Source organism: Pieris napi, chromosome 23 (genome assembly GCF_905475465.1).
Source record: "Pieris napi chromosome 23, ilPieNapi1.2, whole genome shotgun sequence".
Classification (NCBI taxonomy): domain Eukaryota; kingdom Metazoa; phylum Arthropoda; class Insecta; order Lepidoptera; family Pieridae; genus Pieris; species Pieris napi.
In genome coordinates this window covers 6,079,582-6,102,718 of record NC_062256.1, presented here as the reverse complement: position 1 = coordinate 6,102,718, position 23,137 = coordinate 6,079,582, and the positions used below count along the sequence as shown (strand labels likewise).

General features: G+C 34.0%; 1 protein-coding gene across 5 annotated transcripts in view; it reads right to left on the bottom strand.

Annotated features, from left to right (window-relative positions):
• Positions 1–2,761: 2,761 nt before the first annotated feature.
• Positions 2,762–23,137, bottom strand: part of LOC125061296 (vascular endothelial growth factor receptor 1) — a 41,171-nt gene continuing 20,795 nt past the window's right edge. For 3 of the 5 annotated variants that reach the window (XM_047666655.1, XM_047666653.1, XM_047666657.1), the window contains 18 exons: positions 20,612–20,771; positions 19,363–19,480; positions 18,476–18,654; positions 16,869–17,017; positions 15,856–16,141; positions 14,997–15,140; positions 14,209–14,336; positions 12,837–13,017; positions 11,728–11,979; positions 10,509–10,733; positions 9,977–10,133; positions 9,387–9,478; positions 9,092–9,246; positions 8,553–8,675; positions 7,521–7,690; positions 6,315–6,459; positions 5,235–5,412; positions 2,762–3,439 (listed from right to left, as the gene is read on the bottom strand). In XM_047666655.1, the coding sequence (XP_047522611.1) occupies positions 3,078–3,439; positions 5,235–5,412; positions 6,315–6,459; positions 7,521–7,690; positions 8,553–8,675; positions 9,092–9,246; positions 9,387–9,478; positions 9,977–10,133; positions 10,509–10,733; positions 11,728–11,979; positions 12,837–13,017; positions 14,209–14,336; positions 14,997–15,140; positions 15,856–16,141; positions 16,869–17,017; positions 18,476–18,654; positions 19,363–19,480; positions 20,612–20,771 (3,204 nt within the window). In that variant the 3' untranslated portion in view covers positions 2,762–3,077. Of the gene's footprint in view, positions 3,440–4,178; positions 4,328–5,234; positions 5,413–6,314; positions 6,460–7,520; positions 7,691–8,552; positions 8,676–9,091; positions 9,247–9,386; positions 9,479–9,976; positions 10,134–10,508; positions 10,734–11,727; positions 11,980–12,836; positions 13,018–14,208; positions 14,337–14,996; positions 15,141–15,855; positions 16,142–16,868; positions 17,018–18,475; positions 18,655–19,362; positions 19,481–20,611; positions 20,772–23,137 lie in introns of those variants that run through there. The other 2 variants (XM_047666654.1, XM_047666656.1) reach the window with 2 other exon arrangements.

Here is a 23,137-nt window from a genome sequence, read left to right as displayed (position 1 = left end):
ACAACTTGATCGGTCCATGGGCAGCAGAGCTATGCTTGAACATACACAAAATATTTACTTCGAATTGATAATGTTATTTTTGTTTTTTTTTAAGTCAGTTAAACGTTAGTATGTTATTTTAGACGGAAAATTTAATTTATCTTTCCAAGAATAAAATTCTGTCCTATTATAAACATATTTAACAAACATTTCTTTCCAGGCAGCCGAAGCGATAGAAAGTGTTGCAGTTGCTCTGGTCAAGGGTGTTTTTAGCTGAGTGTTTGAAGACTTTTTACCAATTACCCTTCGTTGTCTTCATTACTGAAGGTCGTGCCTGTTGAAAAGCCCTAACCGATACGTCACCTTGCTGCCTCCACTCTGCTCTGTCCTCTGCTTGCCTCAGGGCATTAGGGACCCACAATTGTCTTAATTTTGGCAGGCGATCGACCCGGACTTCTGCCATCACTCCTTCTTATCATTGCCAGTTTGTCGGGACTATCCGGTTCTCTCTTGGCTATGTGCTATGTAGCTAAGCTGAAGAAATTTCGCAAGAGTTTTCGAAATCGGTCCAGTACAAATGTAATACGTTACAAACATAAAACTCTTTCCTCATTAAAATATGTATCAGTAAAGATTTGTATCTTAAATATTTAATTATTTAAATATATTTCAATGAGGCTATGCAATAATGTTCTAATAGTTACGAAAATTTAATTAAATGTGTTCATGACGAAAATAAAACAACAATTTTATTTGTATTCCTTTTTTAAACAGCCAATCATACATTTAATTCAATCCATGATAATTTGTAAATAAGAACTTATAATGTAATTAAATCTATAATTAACAAATATATTATATCAATTAAAATAATTATATACATAACAAAAACTTGAATGTCAAGTTTACGAAAATAGCTGATAAATGCAAATTAATTTCTATATTACGTATACCGTGTAATTAGTTGAAAGAGCTTTTTAAAGACCTATCTATTTATGATATGGTTTAACATTCAACTGTTTTTGTATGAGATTTACGGATAACACTAGGTTTCATATCAAAAATACTGTATGTTCTACGAGTCGTACAGAAAACTAAAAGAACATCCATTAAGTAGAAAATTTATAATTTCTAATAATATTTTGGATATAAACCGAAATTAATGTAAGTTTAATAACCTTTAGCAAACAATGTGTATAACTAAATTTTTGACATAGCAATAGATTAGTATGGAATATTGAGCGCTCCGTGTGTATTTAAAACTAAACAGAAGCAATGACATCTTTGAATAGCATTAGTGTAGAGTATACCAATTTTATGGAGAATCTATGCGGTCGAGATGTCAGACTGACATCTAATTGACAAGTATTTGACAGTTTTGTCAAATATTTGGTTACCTCAATTTTATTACAGTCCTAAAGTTTGTGCTATTAGATCTTTACTCTAGTTAATATAATTTTCTCGACTTTTGTGCTGAGTTTGTTTAGCTAAATTTTTGAGAAGTGTATTATTTAATAAAATAGATATTTTTCGATCAAGATATCAATTACCAAATGAAAGCGATATGTGTGTTTAGGGTTAAAGTTTTGACGTATGACATTTGACTCATCTTTTAATATTCTGTGCATAGGAATGTATTGATTGATTGCTATCAAAGCTATTGTGTTATGTTGACACGTGTGGTGGAAGATGGAACAAATTTTGTCTAAAATTTAGTATCTCCTAGAGTGTATGCCACTAGAACGTCAATTTATTTTAAAGCCCGTTTCTTTGTATCAACGTTTTGCAAGAAAAACTCTATCGAGCTAAATAGACATATATATAAAAACTTATATTCAGCGCTGCAAGTGCGTACAATATTTCTATGAAAAATCTAGATTTTGTACCAGAAGCGCTAAAGGATTTTTCATACACAGCTGACATTTTTATTAGCGCTTAACAATACCGGTCCTCGGAGAAATATTTTTTTTTATTATTTACGTAACGATGCTATAAACAAATTACACGGTGCCATAATCAATGAGGAATGAAAAATATATTAAGAAAAAGCAAGGTTATCAAAGAGATATAATTATATAGGGCGAGTTACACAAGGTATTTGCGTTGACTTGATTATTCCCTATATATTTAAATCTCTTTGGTAAATGAGAATATTTACAATAAGGAAATTATTACATAATGGTGGGGTAAACCAAAATACTGGTGGTAAATACTAAATATATTCGTACATTTACGGTTTTCCGTATAAAACTATTTGTAGCTAAGCGAATATCTCTTAACAAAATTTGTACACAAAATAGACAAAAGGGGAAGCCTCAATACTGGATAGCAAATTATTTTTTTTTTTTTTTTTTTTTTTTTCAAAAAAAATTTGGAAAAAATTTTTCTTATGCCAATTTTTTTAACTATTTCTGGACATAGTAAGAGACGAAAAAAACATGCGTGGAATTGTAAAGCTTCCCAACAAATTTTTGAAGTCGGAATTAAAAATATTGTAATTAATCAAAGTTTAAGCTTAGGTTTTCTAGAAAAGCGGCCTATCTAACGGCCGTAATTGGGTGACGTCACCCATACGTTGTCTATAAATATCATCGGAGTAGGTTTCCTATAGAACGTTGAGTGTCACCGTAACGTCAAATAGCGGTGCTGTCATTTGCGTGACGGTCGTCATAGCGGTGATAAACATTAGTTCAAAGTTTTTCGCGTATAGCGGTGCCCATATTTAATTAATACAATGAGTGGAAACGTGACTTGGACGAGCGAAAATTATTGTTTTTTTGCATTACGTTAGTAAAGACGTTATTAACAACCGTAAAATGACGGCCGTTAGTTAACGGCACCGCTTTTCTAGGAAACCTAAGCTTAAGACATTTATAACTAATGTACAGATTATGTCTAAATTTTCGATCAATAAAATGTATATGTCAATTGCCATTTCCGAATCTCCTCTAAGCCATTAAAAATCTACGTTTCTAAACGCAAGACATAAAGGGAACGACACTGGAGTATTTTCAAGCTCTGACAAATGCAAACAAAATTCGTTTTAGATCGACTAGAGATATTCTAGCACTAACAGTAATGAGATTTTACCAAAGAGATTACTTGACTAGACCATTGGACACATTGATGTAATTATTTTTGTGGGGTTTCTTATCCATATCGTACATAATATATGTCGGATTAGACGCGGCGATATTCTTCGTGTTCTTATTGCAATCTTTGGCTTCGAAAACCTCATCATCATTTTGAGGGGCCATGTTTAGGTAGGCATCGTCCGATTCTGATGTTCGGGCTGGGAGATTGTTCAGTGTAAGCATCGGGGTGCTCTCCTCGGGCCATTCGTTGACCTCTATTTTTGCGTTCAATTTACGAGCGTCAAAATCGAATTTGGTGCTCGGTACACGTGGACTGAATATGTGTTGTTGATTCGGGGGGCTCATTTGTAAGTAGCCCTCGTCATCTATAAAGGAATTAATACGAGATAGGTTAGTCACATCAACGTGCAGTGAAAGAGTCACAGTGTATTAAACAAACCCATTGAAGGACATATATTCGAAAATAAGTAAGTGCAAATTTAAAGTGTTTTTTAAAAGGCCGGCAACGCACTCGCGAGTCTGCTGGCATTGAGAGCGTCCATAGACGGCGGTATTACTTGACATCAGATAAGCCTTTTGCCCGTTTGCCCCTATAAAAAACCTCTCACACACTTGATACAGAGACATTTTTCTAATGTGTCAACAAGATAAAGCTATATAGTCTGTACCATGACATAGTTATCATCATTATCTATACTTGTCATAGATAAAATGGCTAGCTTTATAGATCTCTAGCAGTTTCCACTTTGTTTTAAAATATTTTTTTATTAGGCTCTGTTTATATTATAGTGCCATTGAAATGTATAAAATAAATAAATATTCAATTATTCTAGCCCCATAAAGGTTCCAGTTTAGTTCATGTCACACACACGTATAGAAGTTATATCATATAAAGAATTGGGTATATATATACCAGTAACGTGAACTTTATTCAGCACTGATTGTTTTCTAAGAATAAAAGGCTTCTAATAGTAATATTTAATAGTAGCTTTTTTTTTTCGCAAAATTCGAAAACTTAAATATCTGTAAACTTAACAAAACAAAATCGAAAAGTGCAAGCTAAGAGTACTGAATAAAAATATATAAAGATTAAAACGCGGTGTATTTATTCCCAATAAGTTAGAATTTGGAAGATAAAAACATTGGCAAAATGTTTTACACTTATTGTTAGTTACATCAACCATGCCTTATACATTTTATTACCGTATAAGAATCTCTTTCGCGTGATCAGACTGGCGTATTTTCCGTTTCGTCTGACAAAAGGAAAAATGTTTATATGAAATTGGTAGAATGTTTAATAAGATTTATTAAAGTACGATGTGTGTAACAAGGAAAACGTAATGTTTTCTGCACCATTGAAGAAAAATCATTGAAATAATAATTTATGCAGTAATTATTCTGCGTACGTTTATGTTTGTTATTTATTTATATGGCGTAATCTAATTTCCGAAGAAATTTCCAGCCTTAAAGACCTGTTGAGATCCAAAAGCCTTTAACTTAAAGGAAAAGTAAGACAATCGTCTAGTCTCATAAAAAATTGACTTGCTTTAAAGCGTAAAAACAATTTACAAGAGATATACTGAAGTGCAATGGGCTATTTGACAAGATTTTAAAAACCATTCCAGATTATTTGTTAGTCTGGTATTTTTTAATCTGTTAATACTTTCAAAATCTCAATTAAACATTTAATATTTCCAGAACCCGCCAAAATGTTTTTCTAGACAAGATGGCGTCGCACCAGTCACTATGACGTACGTGTTAATTGTCATTCTTCAACGATACGTCATTCTTGGTTTGACTAATCTGTGACGTAACTGACGTATAAAAATCAGTTTTAAAAATTATGATTTTTGAAGTTATACTTCTTTAGGCGCGTTATGAAAAATTGATGAGAGTGAAATTTTACGATGCGCGCGCACCGTGACACAAAATTAACAGAATGAACAGCCCACTATTTTTAATAATGCCAAAGAAGTATAACTTCTTACGCGCGTAAATAAGTACACGCATCTTTTTTTTTACATAAATAAATGATTATTTACCAGTTATGTTACTCCATAACGCTTTAAATGTATTATACAGATAACTCTCAATAACACTTAATGTATACTATCAAATATAAATACTAAATTAGTTATTATAAATGAGGGTAGTTCTTACCATGCGCCAACATCTTGGGTGTTGCAGATGGGAAGAACTGCTTAGCATCGTTGGTATAATGATGGGGGCTGGGAGTGACGATGTTGTTATAATCCGGGGCTGATACCATCGCTAAATAGTCTTCTTGATCTGATCTGGCATTTATATCCATGTACATAGCGTTCAAGTCTACGTAATGCTGGAAAATATATTTTTTTATATACGATAAATGGACAGACGATTTTTTTTGAATTCAAAGTATTTCTTAGAATTGATATAGAAAAAAAATTTAAAAATAGAAAAAAATTTATGCAGCCAGGGATCGAACTCACGTTCAGGAGTCGCGTCTCAATCAATTGGCTACCCGCTACGGTATATTCGAATTTGTATCTTAAATCTCACCTGTCGCGCTGTCAAATGTCAAACTTCATGCAGAAAGATTACAGCTCTTGAAATTTGATTTAAGTGGAATTATCTTATTTTATAAGAACGTATTTGCAGGTCTACCACTTTACAAAGACCTAATATTACACAATTTAATAAAAAAATAACTAGTAATTTAATTTAAAAAAAATTTTATTCAAGTCGATTCTTTGGGTATGTTTTACGGTGCGTACAGACTATATAACATAACATGTTATACAACATTGCAATACAACATGTTTTAGATAATGTGGACACTGAATGTTATAAAACATATTATAATAACATGTTAACCCAGCATCTACGTTTTTTGTTTTTCTTTTGTTATTTAAAATGGTTATATAACATTGTTATATTGCATTGTTATTCTAATGTGTACAGTATTGTTTTATGTTATAATTATGAATAACAAGGTTACATAATGTGGACGTGTTATAAAACACAAGTTATATAACATGTTACATAGTCTGTACGCACCCTTAGAGTCAAAATTGCGTAAGTATGACTCCCGTATGTCAAGATCTAATACGTTTCATACTCAAGTAACACTTAGCGCTAACTGCTAAGTCTCGACTAATATTACCCTGAGTCGTTTCTTTTTCGACTTTCGCCAAACAATAAAACTTCCCATGTTTTGAGCTCATGAAATTGTTGTAAAATTCTAGTAAAATATCTTACATTCCGAACATTATCCTCGAGGAAAGAACCCAAAATAACTTGCAGTTCTGAAAACGATGGCCTCATCGTGGGTTTTTTCTCCCAACACTTCAGCATGACGTCATACAGCCTATCATCAGAATATGTTGGCTTCTCCAGACGATGTCTAAAATCATATTAGTTTTTTTTAACTTTAACAATTCAAATTCTTTACAAAAAACTTACAAAATAATAAATAATCTAAGGATTTTAATATTGCGAAATAAATGAATATTAATAAAAATAAACAATTGAATCACGACTCTAATTGCAGCTCTTTACATCTTGTAAGAATACTAGGCGATTAAAAAAAAATTTATTACATTTAATTATTCATTATTATCTGGGAATATATGATAATGTTTCGTAAGGGGCGAACTTTGGGTATAAACAATAAATTTTTTTTTTTTTTTTTTTCAATTTATTGACCAACTACAATTTATTTCGGCTTTACTTTTTACAACAATTTTGTAACAATTTTTGTTTTTACTGATTTATGATATGTATAAAACATTCCTTTATATGAAGCCAAGAAATCTTAAATAAGGCGCGCTTGTCCCAACGTTTGGTCATGTAGAAAGTAAGAGTAAAAAGCGGCTTATGAATAGGATGAAAAAGGCAACTGTGGATGATGAGGTCAGGTTGGGTAAGCCGTACCTGTACCAAATCCAGGACTTATTAGAGACAGGTAAAACTACCCATAATCAACGAGCATGCATGGTGAATGTCATATCAGTATATATGTCACCGTAAAATTGTAAAAACCGTTAGATTGTAATCTATCTCGCGAGATTGTAAACTGTCGAAAGATTGTGAACCTCAACGAACTGCTTACAAATTAACGTATTATTATTCGGTAGTTATATGAAATTGTTGGGAAGTAAAATTAATCTGTAATTGACCAAAGAAGTTTGAATGATAACTAAGTTAGTGTAGTACAATCTACCGAATAATAATACGTTAAATTGTAAGCAGTACGCTGAGGTTCACAATCTTTCGACAGTTTATAATCTCGGGAGATAGATTACAATCTAACGGTGTTTACAATTTTACGTTAACATATATATCATAAGATAAGTAATAATTAATATTAGTATCATATGCATGTTATATCAGACCGTAGCCGGTGGAGATCCGTTTGCCCTTAAAGAAAACGGTGTGAATGTTTAAATAATTTAAAATAATTACCCCTCAGAGAGCCAGTTCAGCAAGTTAGCCGGGCTGATATTTGGATACGGCGTTTGTGCGAGTGAAAATAGCTCCCATAGAACAATTCCAAAGGACCAGATGTCTGATTGCGTGGAGAAAATGCGGTCCACCATACATTCTATGGCTAGCCATTTTACCGGTAGAGGGCTCTGAAAGTAAATAATAAAATTCAAATTAATTTTTTAGTTTTTACAAAATTTGTTCTTAATTTCATATTTAGAATTAGTACGCATTTTTCTTAAAGGGCCCAAAGACTTAAGAGACTTAATAAGAAGTCTTAATAATAAGAATAAGTTCGGAAATACTATCAATTAGGTATTCTTATATGAATAAAATTATTAATTTATCTTTCAATCTAACGAAGGAACTCATCTTCGGTCAAGCATTTTAAAGGCTTTTTGTTAACTTTTTTTTATTGAACGTAATTTTAAAATCGTTGACGATCACTTCCAAAGTTTTACTATTTTTTTGGTAGAACAAACACTACTATAAACTATATTTGTTAAAAGACATACGTAATATTTGATATAGCGTCACCTAGGTAGTTATTTGAGAACTATCATAAATTAATACAACCTTACCATAAACCTGGTTGCAAAATGTTAATAGTTTTGTTTTTCTTAACAGTTATTTCTAGTTAACGGTCAGAGAATAAAGGCTTTATTTATTTATAATTAAGAAAATTCTATCTATATAACTAATATAGTAAACAACTGAAACATGGTCGAGTCTTTAAAAGTTAAGTATAGCGCCATCTAAGTTACTTGTGTACTATTAATGTACTGTCATTTCGCGCCATCTAGTACAGAACTTTTACAGGGCATTTATCATAATTGCTACAGAGCAGAGCAATTATCTGCGAATGTATATTAGCGCCATCTATTGAGTAACGTATGTACTATTTTCATGTGAAGTTCGTATACGCTTAACGAAGTAGAATTATACTTAAAAAAAAATTGTTAAACAATAAATAATAAAAATCGTGTCCATAAAAAATCATAAACTACTTACATTCTCTTTCTTTTGATATTCATCGTTTTTATAGATGCTCCTTGCTAGACCAAAATCGCAAATTTTCACGACATTATCTTCGGCCAATAACACATTTCGCGCTGCCAAGTCACCATGTAAGACCTGAAAAAAAGGTTTCCTTTACATAACTATTTCATTATTAGTTACATTACAATAATAATTATCTGTTGAGCAGTCAAATATTACAAGATACTAAGGGCGTCACCGGAAAATCGAAATACACTTTTCATTATTAATGAATTTGTCGAATTCTATTTTAATTTCTTTTGGGACAGAAGGCAATCGAGCAGGAACCTAAAATGTTTAACGCCCATGTACACACAACACCAGTAGGTTTGCAAATGCGTTGCCGGCCTTTAAGGTGGTCTAGCTCTTCTTTTGAAGGCCCCTAAGTCGATACGGTTCGAAAATACCTGAATTGTCACCTGGCTCCATAAAGTATACATGTTTTGTTGTAGTCATTTTAAAACTTGCTTTATCGAACGCATACTTTATCATCTGTAAATTATTAATATTACCTTTCTACTGGCAAGATATTCCATTCCCCTAGCGATTTGGAAGGCCCAAGCGAGGAGATCTCTTGATGTAAGGGGTCTTGGCTTTCGGCCTTCGTAGATGGAGTCGCATTCGTAGTTCGACCGCCATTCTGGTTGGACGTATCCCGTTTCTGAAACTGATAAATTAATGGAACTGTTTTCAGTATTAGTTATTTTTTAAATTGCAATGATCCGGTCAGCGTTTCTGGTGTCATTCACACACAATTCTATTATTTCATAAGAATATTTCGGCGGCCTTGAAATCACTAAAAATTACCTTTTCTTCCAGATCTGTTGGTGATTCCTGAATTTAGACTTGTATGATCCGTTGCTTGAGTGTGGTTTGAGCCGTAATAATCAGAATGCATTCTGCAAACAAAATATCAAGGCTTTAAAATATCTGTTTTATTTCTTTTATTTCCAATTAATTATTATTATTTGAGTTGTAATATGTGCAGCAAAGTGTAAAAAAATAAATAATTGTGTCTAAAAAGATATATATTTTAGATACAGATAATTTTATATTTAAAAAAAATGGTGCGTGTACTTATGAACGCGCGTAAGAAGTTATACTTCTTTGGCATTATTGAAAATAGTTTTTGATTGCATTCAAATAATAATTTACAATTAAATAATCAGAGACTGGAAAAGGAGTCATTATAGACAATAAAGTTCAGTTTACATTAAATGTAACATAAATTCTATTATTATTCGAATGTTGTTTTTAAATGATGTCCAATGCCGTAGCATCTTCCGTGGGCAACTTCATTCTGTTAATTTTGTGTCACAGTGCGCGCGCATCGTAAACTCACTCTCATCAATTTTCATAACGCGCCTAAAGAAGTATAACTTCAAAAATTTCCTTACCCACTACTAGCAGTGCTAGAAGAGAACGCCTTGTTGACTTTACCCAGGCTCTTCTCTTTATCATCAGTGAGCTGGTCTATAAACACTTCCCGATGGCGGATCAAATAATTGTGTATGTTGCCAAATTTACAGTATTCCACTATAACTATTAGCTCTCCTGAAATTTAATGTGATTTGTGAACACCTTGTATAGTTCCCGGCGATAAATATTGGAGATCTTTGGAATACTATGTGCATGGTAGCATTGCCACTGTCGCACACTACCATAACATCGTTATAAAAAGAATAAGCACCATTAAAAGTTTCGACAGCTTTTCAGGGAACAAAAACAAAGCAACCATAAAGTATTTTATTTCAATTGAAGTTTGGATAAACGATAAATATAATATGCATTCATTTATATTCTTAAATTCGATAATTGCCGATGTGCAATATTAATGTCTACTATGTTCTATATTTTTAATATCTTGACAGAATGTTTAAAACTTTTTCCTGTAAAAGATTTTAGAGGCAAACGGAATATAAAACCTACTTTTCCCGGCATTCTTCGTACAAGCTCCCAATAGGTTGACAATATTAATATGCTTTCCTAAATGCACCATAATCTTCAATTCAGAAGCTAGAGCTTTGATGTACATGTTATCTGCGGTTTTTTTGACTGTTTTGACAGCCACTATGGTAGATTCTTCGGCATTCACTATTCCTCTAGCCTCAGCTTTATATACCACCCCGAAAGCTCCCGCGCCGAGTTGTTTCCCTAAAAAGTTCAAGCAAACGGGTAACACTTATAGAATACTAATGTTCATTAATTTAGATTATTATATATATATATAGTGACTATACAAATATTATTTTTAATTATGATATGTATTGGCTTTATAAATACAAATTTATAATTTCAAAAACGCGCCAAAACGCTTCTCTAGACAAGATGGCGTCGCACCAGGCTCTGTGGCGTACCATTCTTATAAACACGTAAATAAACGTAACATTTTTTACGGTTAGATTATCATTTTCAAATTACACGTATATTATTCCAATAAAAAACCTCCGCCTCCAACGAAATTAAACTCAATCATTTTTATTTCTGCCACATGGTCACTATCGTACGAATGGCCTAAGCAGTAGCCAGGCAGTTTATTAAATGTTGTTACAAACGCTACGGTGAATATCTTTCAGGCCGCTAGTTAAACGGCGCTGTTTAGTTAAGGCTGCTAGGCTGTTAATTGAACGGCTAACTAAGCTAGTTGGCTGCGACAGATACACTACGCTACACCAGACGATTGCTAACTTAATACTTTACGCGAGTGAGTTAACACAATTGTTCAACGTATTTCACTACAAAAAAAACCCAAAACTACACTAATCTTAATATATATAAATTACGTGTCACGTTGTTTGTCCGCTATGGAGTCCTAAACTACCGAACCGATATCAATCAAATTTGCACACCGTGTGTAGTTTGATCAAACTTAAAAGATAGGATAGCTTACATCTCAATTTATACCCGCAATATTATTTTATTGCAAAATATTTGATTATTATTTAATAGTCACAATTCTAACAGATGGCGCTGTGTTAAAAGTACCAACGTTTCACATAAGCTACAATTTAATGGCATAACCACCAAAAAAGCATGGTGGATTGGTGTTCTCCTGGCGTTTCTCTTGAATAGTTTACTACTTGTGATGTAACAAAAAAGCCACAGCAACGCTTGGCCGAGTCTACTAATATTATTATAAAAAACTCACCTATTTTCAGTTTTTCCGGTGGAAACTCAAATTTATCGTCATAAGGTAAGAGTTCGGCTTGTTCATCGATTCCAAGGTCCGGGTTAAGGGACTTCGGCACTCCCTCTTTGAAGTAGAGCAAACCAGCTGCAGCTAACTCCCTCTTAAATTGCTTCATCTTACGTATTCTCCATGCCAAATAGGCAATTAGTATTATAAGTAAGAATACAATAACGCCTACACAACTTAATAGTCCTTTGTAAGTTGGTGTTTCTGAAATTTTTATTTTAAATGGTAAATTGTCACATTCTATTTGTACCCTCCGTTATATAGGAAAAACGAAGAACAGGACTAATAAAAATAAAAAAGGTGTACGCGCGTAAGAAGTTATACTTCTTTGGCATTATTAAAAATATTTGTGATTGCATGCAAATAATTTACTACAATTAAATAATAAAAGACTGAAAAAGGAGTCATTATAGTCAATAAAGTTCAGTTTACATATGAAAAATTAAATAAATCAAAAATGTAATCAAAATCAAGTGCGTCTAGCATAAAGCGAAATAAAAGTAGTGAATTAAATGTGACAATCGGCCGAGTCAAATTATTGTAGATAAAAAATTATAAAATAGTAAACATGTATTTCAAACACTATGTAATGTGCAGAATTGGCGGGAACCAACTAGAAATTGCGCAATAACAAATAAATGACAGCGAACACGTAACCATAGCAACACTAACGTTCGCGCCTTTTGGTAATTTTTTTCGAATTATTTAAATAAACGTTCCGACAAGCGTGATCATCTACCACCCGTTACATTTCTACGAAATAGTTGTAAGTCGTGATATTATATGAATTCTCTAAACAATTTTCATATTGAACGACAATGTTAGATTATGCAATTATTATATAAGGGCTAAAAATTTATATTTTGTCTGTGGTTTACGCTAGGACATTACACTGCACATTTAAATAACACTTCTTCAAACCAAAGAATCAAATGACGTTAGTTAGAAGTTTTATTTATGATTATATTTTTAGTTTCCGATACCATCACTGATGTTATTATTTACTTGCTCTATACAAAATTCAGAAGTAATTTCCGCTGATAACGGAAAGGAAAAAGTACCTTTCATATGAAGAGTATAAATCTTGCTCTGCGTTTCTTCTCCGCTATATGCTATACACTCGTACTTTCCCTTATCATCCTCTGTCATACTCTTTATTCCTACCGTTGAATTTAAAGTAGTACGATTCATCATAATGGTAATGATTGCAAGGTTCTCGGTATCTTCAATAGGAAATCCGTCCTGAAATATGTTCAAATACATAAAAACAACAATAATACTATACTGTTCATAGATACTGTGATAAAGGATTCTAAATCGCAGATCATAAATTGGGTTTTATTAGATGTCAAATTATTTTTTTCTCGAAAGAATGATATGAAAGGAGTTTTTAATGTTCTTTTTACAGTTAGCTTTAAAAATATGTTAAGAATATTTTTTATGGAATTACACATTTTAATACCTAGTTAGGTACAGTGTCATACATAAAATATCTAAATCAGTCTTATTGCACTGTTTTATCGTATCTCTATCTGACCAATTGTTTTTACGTTGAAATGAAAACAGACAAATAAGTACCTTTATGATTTTAAAACGACTATAGAGTTTACGCGTAGCCTAGCAAAAATAATAATATAAACTTCTTGGTGCTACAAACTATGACATCAAAATATTCGAAATTTGAAAATTAATTTGTCAAATCTAAAATGATTGATATTTATGATGATAGTCATACCACCTTATATGCCTTTATAAAGGGTATGTTCCGATATACACTGCGACCACTGTACAGAGTACCGTCAATTTAGTATACTGTGAAACCGTTTCTCTATAGCCAGCTATACTGGTTACAATTTAAAACGGAACGCAGTCCAGTATACTAGTCAGCTTCGTTTTTCGACACAGTTTTCAAATGAGTGCATCAAAGTTTTTCAATTCAACAAGAAAAACTATTATTGGAGTATTATCGCATTAAAAAAATCTATATTAATATTAACTGTCAATTGAATTAATACTACAAAGAAAGTAAGTTAGAATTTTAAATGTTTGTTATTAAACTGTAAGTTATATCAGCCGTTAGGCATTCAAGTGGTTTTGATTGATCACGTGATCAAAGCACTGCGAGTACCTTACCTCGAAAACGCCAGTGTTCGCAGTAGAAGTATAGCGGGGATTTGTGACGTCATATATTTCCCTAGGACGCTGCGGCTGTATACTGCAGTCCATAGCGGAACGAATTTTTGAACAGTGGGAGCACTATACAGTACTCGCAGTGTATATCGGAACATACCCAAACACTATAGAGTTTACGCGCATCCAGGCAAAGAATATGAACTTCTTGGTGTTAAAAACTATGACAGTAAAATATTCGAAATTTGAAAATTCGTTTGGCAAATATTAAATGTTAACAATTACATGTTGAAATTCTCTTACCTTATACCAGGTGACTGTGGGAGGAGGTACAGCATCAACCTGACAGGTAAGTTGGATTGGTTGGTAGGGATTCACTTGAACGTCCATCTCCGTCGTCTCCGGAATTAGTATAACAGGTAAACGTTGTTCTACAAATACGCAGACACATTAAAAAAAAGTTACATCTCCCATTTGCACTTAAGAGTCATCGTGTCGTGTTCATCATGTTAAAAGTCCGAATTATTTAAGCAAAATTACCCTTCTCCAAATTTAAAACGTTTTAATTATTTTTTAAGTTTGCTTTTTTCAAAATTAGTGACTTGTGACTTTAATATAAGTATTCATTTTTATATACATATCCTAGCAGACCGGCCAAGCGTTGCTGTGGCTAAGGTTTTTGTTATATTACATAGTAGCCAACTATTCAAGGGAAACGGTAGGAGAACACCAGTCATGGGGACCACCATGCTTTTTTGGTGGTTATGCCATTAGATTGCAGCTTATGTGAAACATTGGTACTTTCAACATAGCGTCATCTGGTAGAATTGTGACTATCAAATAATAAACAAATATTTTGCAATAAAATAATATTGCGGGTATAAATTGAGATGTAAGCTATCCTATCTTGTAAGTTGGATCAAACTGCAACACGGTGTGCAAATTTGATTGATATCGGTTCGGTAGTTTAGGAGTCCATAGCGGACAAACAACGTGACACGTAATTTATATATATTAAGATATATTAAAGTCCAGCTCATTTATGGCATATATAACCCTGGATTTGATTTCTTACCGGGAACAATACATACCTATTACAGACACATGCGTCATATACGATTCCTCTGAATCATCATTTTTGTATCCCACACACGTGTAGTTCCCAGCATCGTTTAATGTTATTCCATCAAACACCAACTTGGCGACAAACGAGAACTGTGTCTCGTAAAACTTGGCTGCAAAATAAGATATAGGACCTCTATATATAGAACGAAAGTTATGTCTTAAAGGTTTAATTTGTTAAAATAATTTCGGCATTTCGAATGCTACATTAGCCGTGGTCTCAAATGTCAGTGGTGGGAATTTGTTTTAATTTTCTTTATACTCATTTTTAATTATTTTAATTATTACTATTTTTTTTTAATGGCTCTGGCACGGTTTGTGCATTAGCCAGCGTCAAGTATAAGGTTTTTATAATTCGTGCTTTTTGCCTTAGAAATTCGACCATGTCCTCCATGTACGGTTTAGGCACTCGCCCGGTACCGCACAACCCTCCCAAAGGCCGAGAACAAATTTAAATTAAATTAAAACTTGCCCTCGAAACGGGTATCGAACCCGGTACCCCTCACCTAGCTGCCACTTAATAAATTATTACTATGTACTCGTAGGTTAAGTTAAATTTTAAATACTTTATAGATACTTTAATATTTATTATATTTTTCGATATTATCTTATTGGCTTATATCCTAAGAGCCCACGACGGCCAGACCTTCGTCATTTTATAAAAGCTTAAAGTGCTTCTTCTGTGCGTGTCCCCTATACAGGTAAGAACGACCAGGGACTATAGAGTTTGGGTAAGTTATCCCTAATAAATTGTTATTGAATTAGTGTTAAGATGCTGTAATGGTATAAAATAAGGTAACTCTAGCAATTTTAACACAAGCCACTTACTGTAATTATCCATCAGTAGACCTTCCCAATCAATCCACGACACATTGGAGAACTCATATTTCGAAGCATAACACTCCAATTCAACCTTCTGATTTTCAGAGTACCAGCCCAGACTGTCCTTTACTCCAAAACCGTCTGGCACCTCTTGAATGATGAATCTTCTCTCTTCAGACACGTGACCCATGCTATTTGTGGCGTGGCAAGTTATATAGCCAGATGCACGCGCGTTTATTTGTATTTCTGACGATGTTTTTATTATAGATTCGAATTTAGTACGTTTCGTTAACTGAAAATGAATAAAAGATTTCGTTATAGGAATTTAGGGAGCGCTCAAGTATTACGTCACGCAATTTTTGGACCCCCCCCCCATGTAACGCGCCGTAACGTTTTTCTGAACCCAAGTATAGTAAAACGTTTCGTGACCACCAAGTTACCATTATGTGGTGTAAAGTACTGGAAAGTCGAAAATAATATTAACAATAACGCGTAATTACCCCCGCCCAGCATCCTAACGTTTTACAAAAGGACCCCCCCCCTCCAAATTTGTTACGTAATACTTGAACGCTCCCTAAGTTGGTTTTTAGAAATGTTGGTACTTTCGGCATCTTCTACCACGTATATCAGGGGGGAGTGCTCTGAAGAATTTAGGCTTGGGACAAAATTACTTTATGAAAATGGTCACGTGACAAAGCGTGAGCTTATACCATTCCCATACCACATCGTTTAGCGATAGTAGGTCACGCCTATCGAAAAGTAATTTTGACACAATCCCTAATTTGACCAACGGACGCCGAGGTAGAATGCAATACATCCTTATCACAACAAAAGGTTCTTTGTGGAAGCAGCTGCCAGTATTTCCAAATTAATACAACTTAATAAAAGAGCGTAACATTGCCATAAAGGCCGGAAACACACGGCGTTTAGGTATATATTCCATGGGCGACTCTCTCGCTTTGTATTCGTACAGACTATCTACTTAAATATGTATAAGGAAAATATGAACTAATACATACATCAAGCCGCTTTTCCTGACCCTTCTCATCAGTGAACACCATGTCTATAATTGGTTGTGGATACCCAACTGCCTCGCATTTTATTGAAGCAATTTGATCCTTCAAATACTTTCTAGCATCGCTGCGTCCAAAATTAATCACTGGTATAGCTGGAACATAAAGTTTTACAATAAATTTTTCTCTTATAAATTAATTCGTAAAGGACGTAACATCTATCAGCCCTTACTCTGTAATTCTTCGTAATGAAGCAATTAATTTTTATTACTAAATCCGACCTTATATGGGCTCCTTACAAAATTGAAAACAGACGGCAATTAGGACAAGCTTCCTAAAGCGAAACATAGATGGCGCTTCTTTAAAGAAATTATTATTTTAATCTTTATATATATAATTCTTCTGTGAGTGTGTATGTCACTGAACTTCTCTCAAACGACTGGACCGATTTTGATGAAATTTTTTGTGTGTTCAAGGGGATCTGGGAATGGTTTAGATTCACAAATCAGCCCGGCAGGTGGCGCTGCAGTCGGTACTTTCATACTTTAATATCCTAATAGCTTGAAATATCATGCAGGACAACGTCTGTGGGGTCCACTAGTATCCGTATATAATACTTTAATAATTTTATAATTAATAAGGTTAGACATTATTTTATGTCACAAAATTATTCATTTTTACCCAAATTAATCTGTTTAGGATAAGCAAAGTGTATATTATAAGTGTATTATTGGTATCATCATTGTAACCTCTATTGAGAGTTAGAGTACGACCTCTAGTACATTTCTAATATGGTCCCTGGATCATTTTGAATGTAGTTTAAATTTAAATACCTAGGAATGGAATATGCTAATATTATAAAAATAGATTTATTCAGTGTGCGCAAGTAACACTTGCTAGTACAGTGCCACTTGAAGAAACCTAAAACATGCTGAGACCCAAAAATAGTAATGTGTCTTATTGGTTTGTTGTGGATCATCTAAATTTCTTAAAAGGATCGAACAGCTGCTAACCCAGAACGCGGCGGAACAAATAGACTATTATTTCGCCGCCCCCGCGAATTTCGTTTCGCCCTAAAAGGATTTTGTTTCTTAGCCTACCTTTTTAGTACATACCAACATAAGGAATATTTTGCTATAGAGACTGTTCGCTTTTCCGGAATAAAAACCTAATTACTAAATAAAAATAAAAATCTCTCGATAAAAACCTTCCTCAGAGTTCTTCGAGATTTGCGATTAGCAACATTTAGTGATTCACTTTTATTTATATAAATAAACTAGCTGACCCGGCAAACGTTGTTTTGCAATAAAAATAATTATCTACTATAATAAAAAATAGCAGTTGATCGAGGGGTGAAAATTAAGGGTTGTATGTATTTTTGTATGCTGTATCATAAAAAAATAAAAACATTTTTTTTTTGTATAAAAATATAAAATAAAATTTAGGGACCGGACCACCCTTAACATTTAGGGAAATGAAAAAAAGATGTCCGATTCGCAGACCTAACCGATATGCACACAAAATTTCACTAAAAACGGTCGAGCCATTTCGGAGGAGTTTAACTACAAACACCGTGACACGATTTTTTTATATATTAGAAAATAGTGACTTACCAAGCGGTCTAAGATCGTAGGTTACGTTTTTTGTTACATAATCATTTGTAGCAACGATCGTATAATTTCCTGTGTCGTTTATATTTAAATTTGAAATGGAATAATCCACGCTTCCACGATCAGCTACCAAATAATATTTTCCAGCGACGACTGTTGGCAATTGCACTCCATCACGAAAACTGGAAATTATAGCGAAAAATTAGATTAAAGAACAATAGAAAATCGTTATTTTCTTCCTAGTTCTCTCGTGGGTTTCACAAACAAGATATGTCAGCAATTTAATATTGATTTAACATATTTTATTGTTTTTAGTGCCAAAATTTCTACACAAGGGTACTGCGTGCCTAGCGCGTTCAATAATGCCGTCGTGATGCTGTTGGGACTGCCACGCTTTTGCAATGTCGCACGTTTACCCAGGCTCATACTGATGACTTCTGGGCGATCCGTCGGAAAAGAACGGCAAATCATTTACGCAGATCGCGATGCTCAGTACAATAGACTGTTAATCGGAAATTGTTATACAGTTTGTGCGTACGCTTCTCAGCTTTGGGAGACAAGTGCGTAGGCTGTTCATTTATTTCATATTTAATTTATTTTTATTTTTTGACAGTAACTACTAAAATTAGTCTTTAAGTAAGTCTAATATGAATCTGTGTTATCTAATTGATAACTTGGTAACTGTTTGTCTCAGGATTTAAGGAATCAATCCAAGGGCCTAAGCCAAGTGAACAGTTTTTATCGGTTACTATCTTCTAGACATTTGCGGGTTATTCTTGCCGTATTATAACTGCTTGTTGAAGGATGATATAAATGGATTTCGGGACGACTAACAATTTGATAGATTCGTGCAACTGTTTTGGGATGTTTTAAAGATACATATGACTTACACAGTGAAATTAGCACGCGGATAGTCCGATATCTTCGCATGAAGCTTTATCATCCTTTGAATTGTTTCCAGTGTGTTCATCTGATTATGTGGTTTCGTTAGGTTAATAAATCCTTCATCTGAAATTAGAAATTTAAATCTTATAGTGATACATAGTCACAAATATTCTAAATTGTCCGTAAACGTTTAAATAGAGAGACTTTTAATGCTCTTTACATTTCATAAAATTCTGGAGCTTTTAAAGCACTTTTTTCACGTTCTTTTGTTATAAATTTCTTAACATCCCCGACGATTGTGGTGCAGGATTTTATTATAGTATAGCAACATCGCCAATTATATTCCTAATATATATATATTTATATTCCTATATAGTGGGGGAAAGCAGTTTCGCGTGTGCCGCCCCTACGCTTTTGTTGCAGTGCGTGACGTATTTGTCTCAATCCTGGTATTATGATTGGGAATGAATACAAAGTGAATCCACTTGCTTCCTCATGCCATAAAAATACACAGTAACGCTTAAAGTAGATTAAAGTCTTATTCAACTGTTAAACGTATTTTATAAATAGTTATTTGTATATATAGCTGTCCCAAGATAGTATGGGTCAAATAAAAGCTTAGTTGGACCCTTTTTTATTATATTTCTTTTATATATTATGTGTGTGCTGTACTAAAACGTTTTTTCTTTTTCTTATTTCTATTGCAATCCTTACTAAAGACTAAATGTTTCAGCGGAGCGCTAAGCTAAATTCTAAAGGGAATCTATTAATGGGCATGGCGTGGCATGTATCAGTTACATTTCTGCGACTGTAACTGCGACATTCCTGACGGTTTTGTATTCAATATAGTTTTATATATATATATATATGATTGGACAATTCACACCAATTGACCTAGTCCCATGCTAAGCTGGTGAAGCTTGTGTTATGGGTACTAGGCAACGGATATACATACATATTATAGATAAATAGACATATAAATATATATTTAAACACCCAAGACCTAAGCACAACACCAAATGCTCATCACATCGATGTTCGTCTCAGCCGGGGATCGAACCCGGGACCCATGGATTCGCAGTCAGGGGTACTAACCACTAGACCAATGAGCCGTCCATGGTTAATTCAGCGCAATTTTGGGATCCCGGGAGTTACATAGCTGTTATGTACACAATCCGCAACGATAATTCGCATTCGAACTTAGGATTACGCATTACTTTTCGTTAATTTAAGTACCAAACCTTGTATACAAACCTTTGTATATTTTGGTAAACTCTTTCTTTTCCTCTCCATTCCTATTCGTAGATAAACATGTGTAGACGCCAGCATCTTCTTCCGTTGCGTTAACAATAGTTATCTTCTTATATAAGTTACCACCAGTAGCCTCCTTCTCGTTTGATTCATTCAAAACACTCTGAAAATTAATAAGTACTTCATGAGACTTTTTGAAGTGAAACTTCTTTATCGGGGTTGGAAAAAAATTTAATGTAACATTTTTTCGTTACGCCGCACGCGTCACGTTTTTCGGTTACGCGCCATGTTCCTTTTTGAAGTCAAACTTCTTTATCGGCGTTGGAAAAAAATTTACTATATATTATATATTATTTATTGTTCGACACTTAATATTTTAATGACAATTAAATTCAATAAATTCCTAATGGTGGCTGTACACACTCGGCGAGAGCTTCTCGCCGAGAGTCTCGACCGAGAGGACCGAGAGAAGAGCGCAGCCTGTACACACTCGTTACGTTAATTGTATTTAAAACACCGTTGATAATGGACGTGGCAACCGCTGCTGCTGTTTATCTTTGTGCAATGAGTTATTATAATTTTCTTCACGTTAACCATTAAAAAAAATACGAAGCCATGGCGAAGAAGAAGATGGTCACTAAACACCGCAACAGAAATTGGTAATTAGGATCATAAAGTTTTAATATTATCCAAAATTTAATGATTGAACGAGTGTGTACAGGTCGCTCTCGTTTTACTCGCGAGACCCTTTGACTCGTGCGCAAAAAACCGATAGGCGACCGAGAGAGGCGAGACCAACTGCGAGGAAGCGAGGCGAGACGAGAGCTCTACTGTACACTCTCGCACTCGGCCTGTCTCGGGGTGTCTCGACGAGTGTGTACAGCGACCATGACATATCTTCCTTTTTCCGTCCCTCTAAGTATCGGAAATCTAAACTTTTAGATTTGTATAAATATGAACAACACTTCAAGATTAGTTTGCCACTGAAGTTTCACTTCTGACATGTGTACTTTGTACACACACACTTTTTTATTTTTTATATAAAATAGGGGGGCAAACGAGCTGCGGGACGACGAAAAAGGGCAGTCTGCGCAGCCCATAGACACCCATTTTTAGTGGGTGCGTTGCCGGCCTTTGAGGGAGGAGTAGACTCGCTTTTTGAACATTTGGAGGTCGTATCTCTGACTCTCAAAAAAATTAAAAGTGCGTGCGTACAAAATATACAAGTCAGAAGTGAAACATCTTTGGAAACAAATTTTTAAGTCTATATTTATACAAATCACTTTAGATTTTCGAATAAAAAATATTAAAAGTGTCCAGAATTAATACAAATTTATATATTTTAATTTATTTCTTCGATAGTAAAACATGTGACATTTTAAGTTACAATTCGTCATTTGAGATCTCAATAAATTATTTTGCATAAAATATAAAATACTAATATTCCATAAACTCTCTTTACGAAATTTTTAAAATAGAATTAATTTCTATAAGGTAATTCACTCTTCTCACTCTCTCTCTCTCAATCGGTCTCAATCGCTCTCTCCCTTTTCTTCGACAAAAACGCTGCACATCTTCGTAACGTATCCGTAAAAATTTTACCCTCATGCTCATTAATTTCTTTAATTTTAAATTTTATTTACTTTACTTTCTTAAAAACATATTTACACTAGATTCAAAACTTCATTCATTCACATTCTTAAAAAAACATCTCAACATCATCTTAAAACGCAGTCGCGAGCTCCCTGGCATTGAGAGTGTCCATGGGCGACGGTATCACTTAACATCAGATGAGCCTCTTGACCATGGCCCGCTGTTCCATAAAACAAATGTCATATGGTGAAGCGGAACGTTTTCGTTTTGTACAACAGTAATTTAATTATAAAATTGTAAGTGTTGTGTAGAAATTATTATGTCAAGTAATTGTCAAATGGAAGAGACTAGCTGCCCACGACACAGGAAATCCTAGTGCACTTTCTTTTTAACTAAACATCCTTTTTTATTATGTATAATAAAGTTTTTGCTTTCTTTCTTTCGTATGTTCGCATGGCAATAACATTCAGCTGTCTCATTCTCGACAAATCGTACGTCATCGCAGACTATACAAATCACTTTCTGTCTCCAACAGAGACCAGAGCAAATCGTTAAAGTGACGCTGGAAGCTGCAATGGTGATATTGCAGCTTTGCTCCCCACTAAAACTCAACGACCCCTCCGGCTCGCTATAGACGGTAGGCAAAATCAAAATGTCATTTATAAGTAACTTATGAAAATAAAGATACGCTTCTAAATTTACATTTACTGTCAGTTCTCAAAGCGCGTAGAACGGACGATTCTGACATGCACAGTCTTTGTGTGTAATATATTCATATAAGTAAATTAGCAGCTTTTGGGCAGTCGGTTCCACAAAGTGGAACGGCGGACGTCGAGGTGATACGGGTGGAATTTCGTACTCTGCCTCGACGTCCGATGACGAAACTCAGCTGCAGGTATTAATCCGAACACTCTCCATGGTAAATGCGGTAGAAGA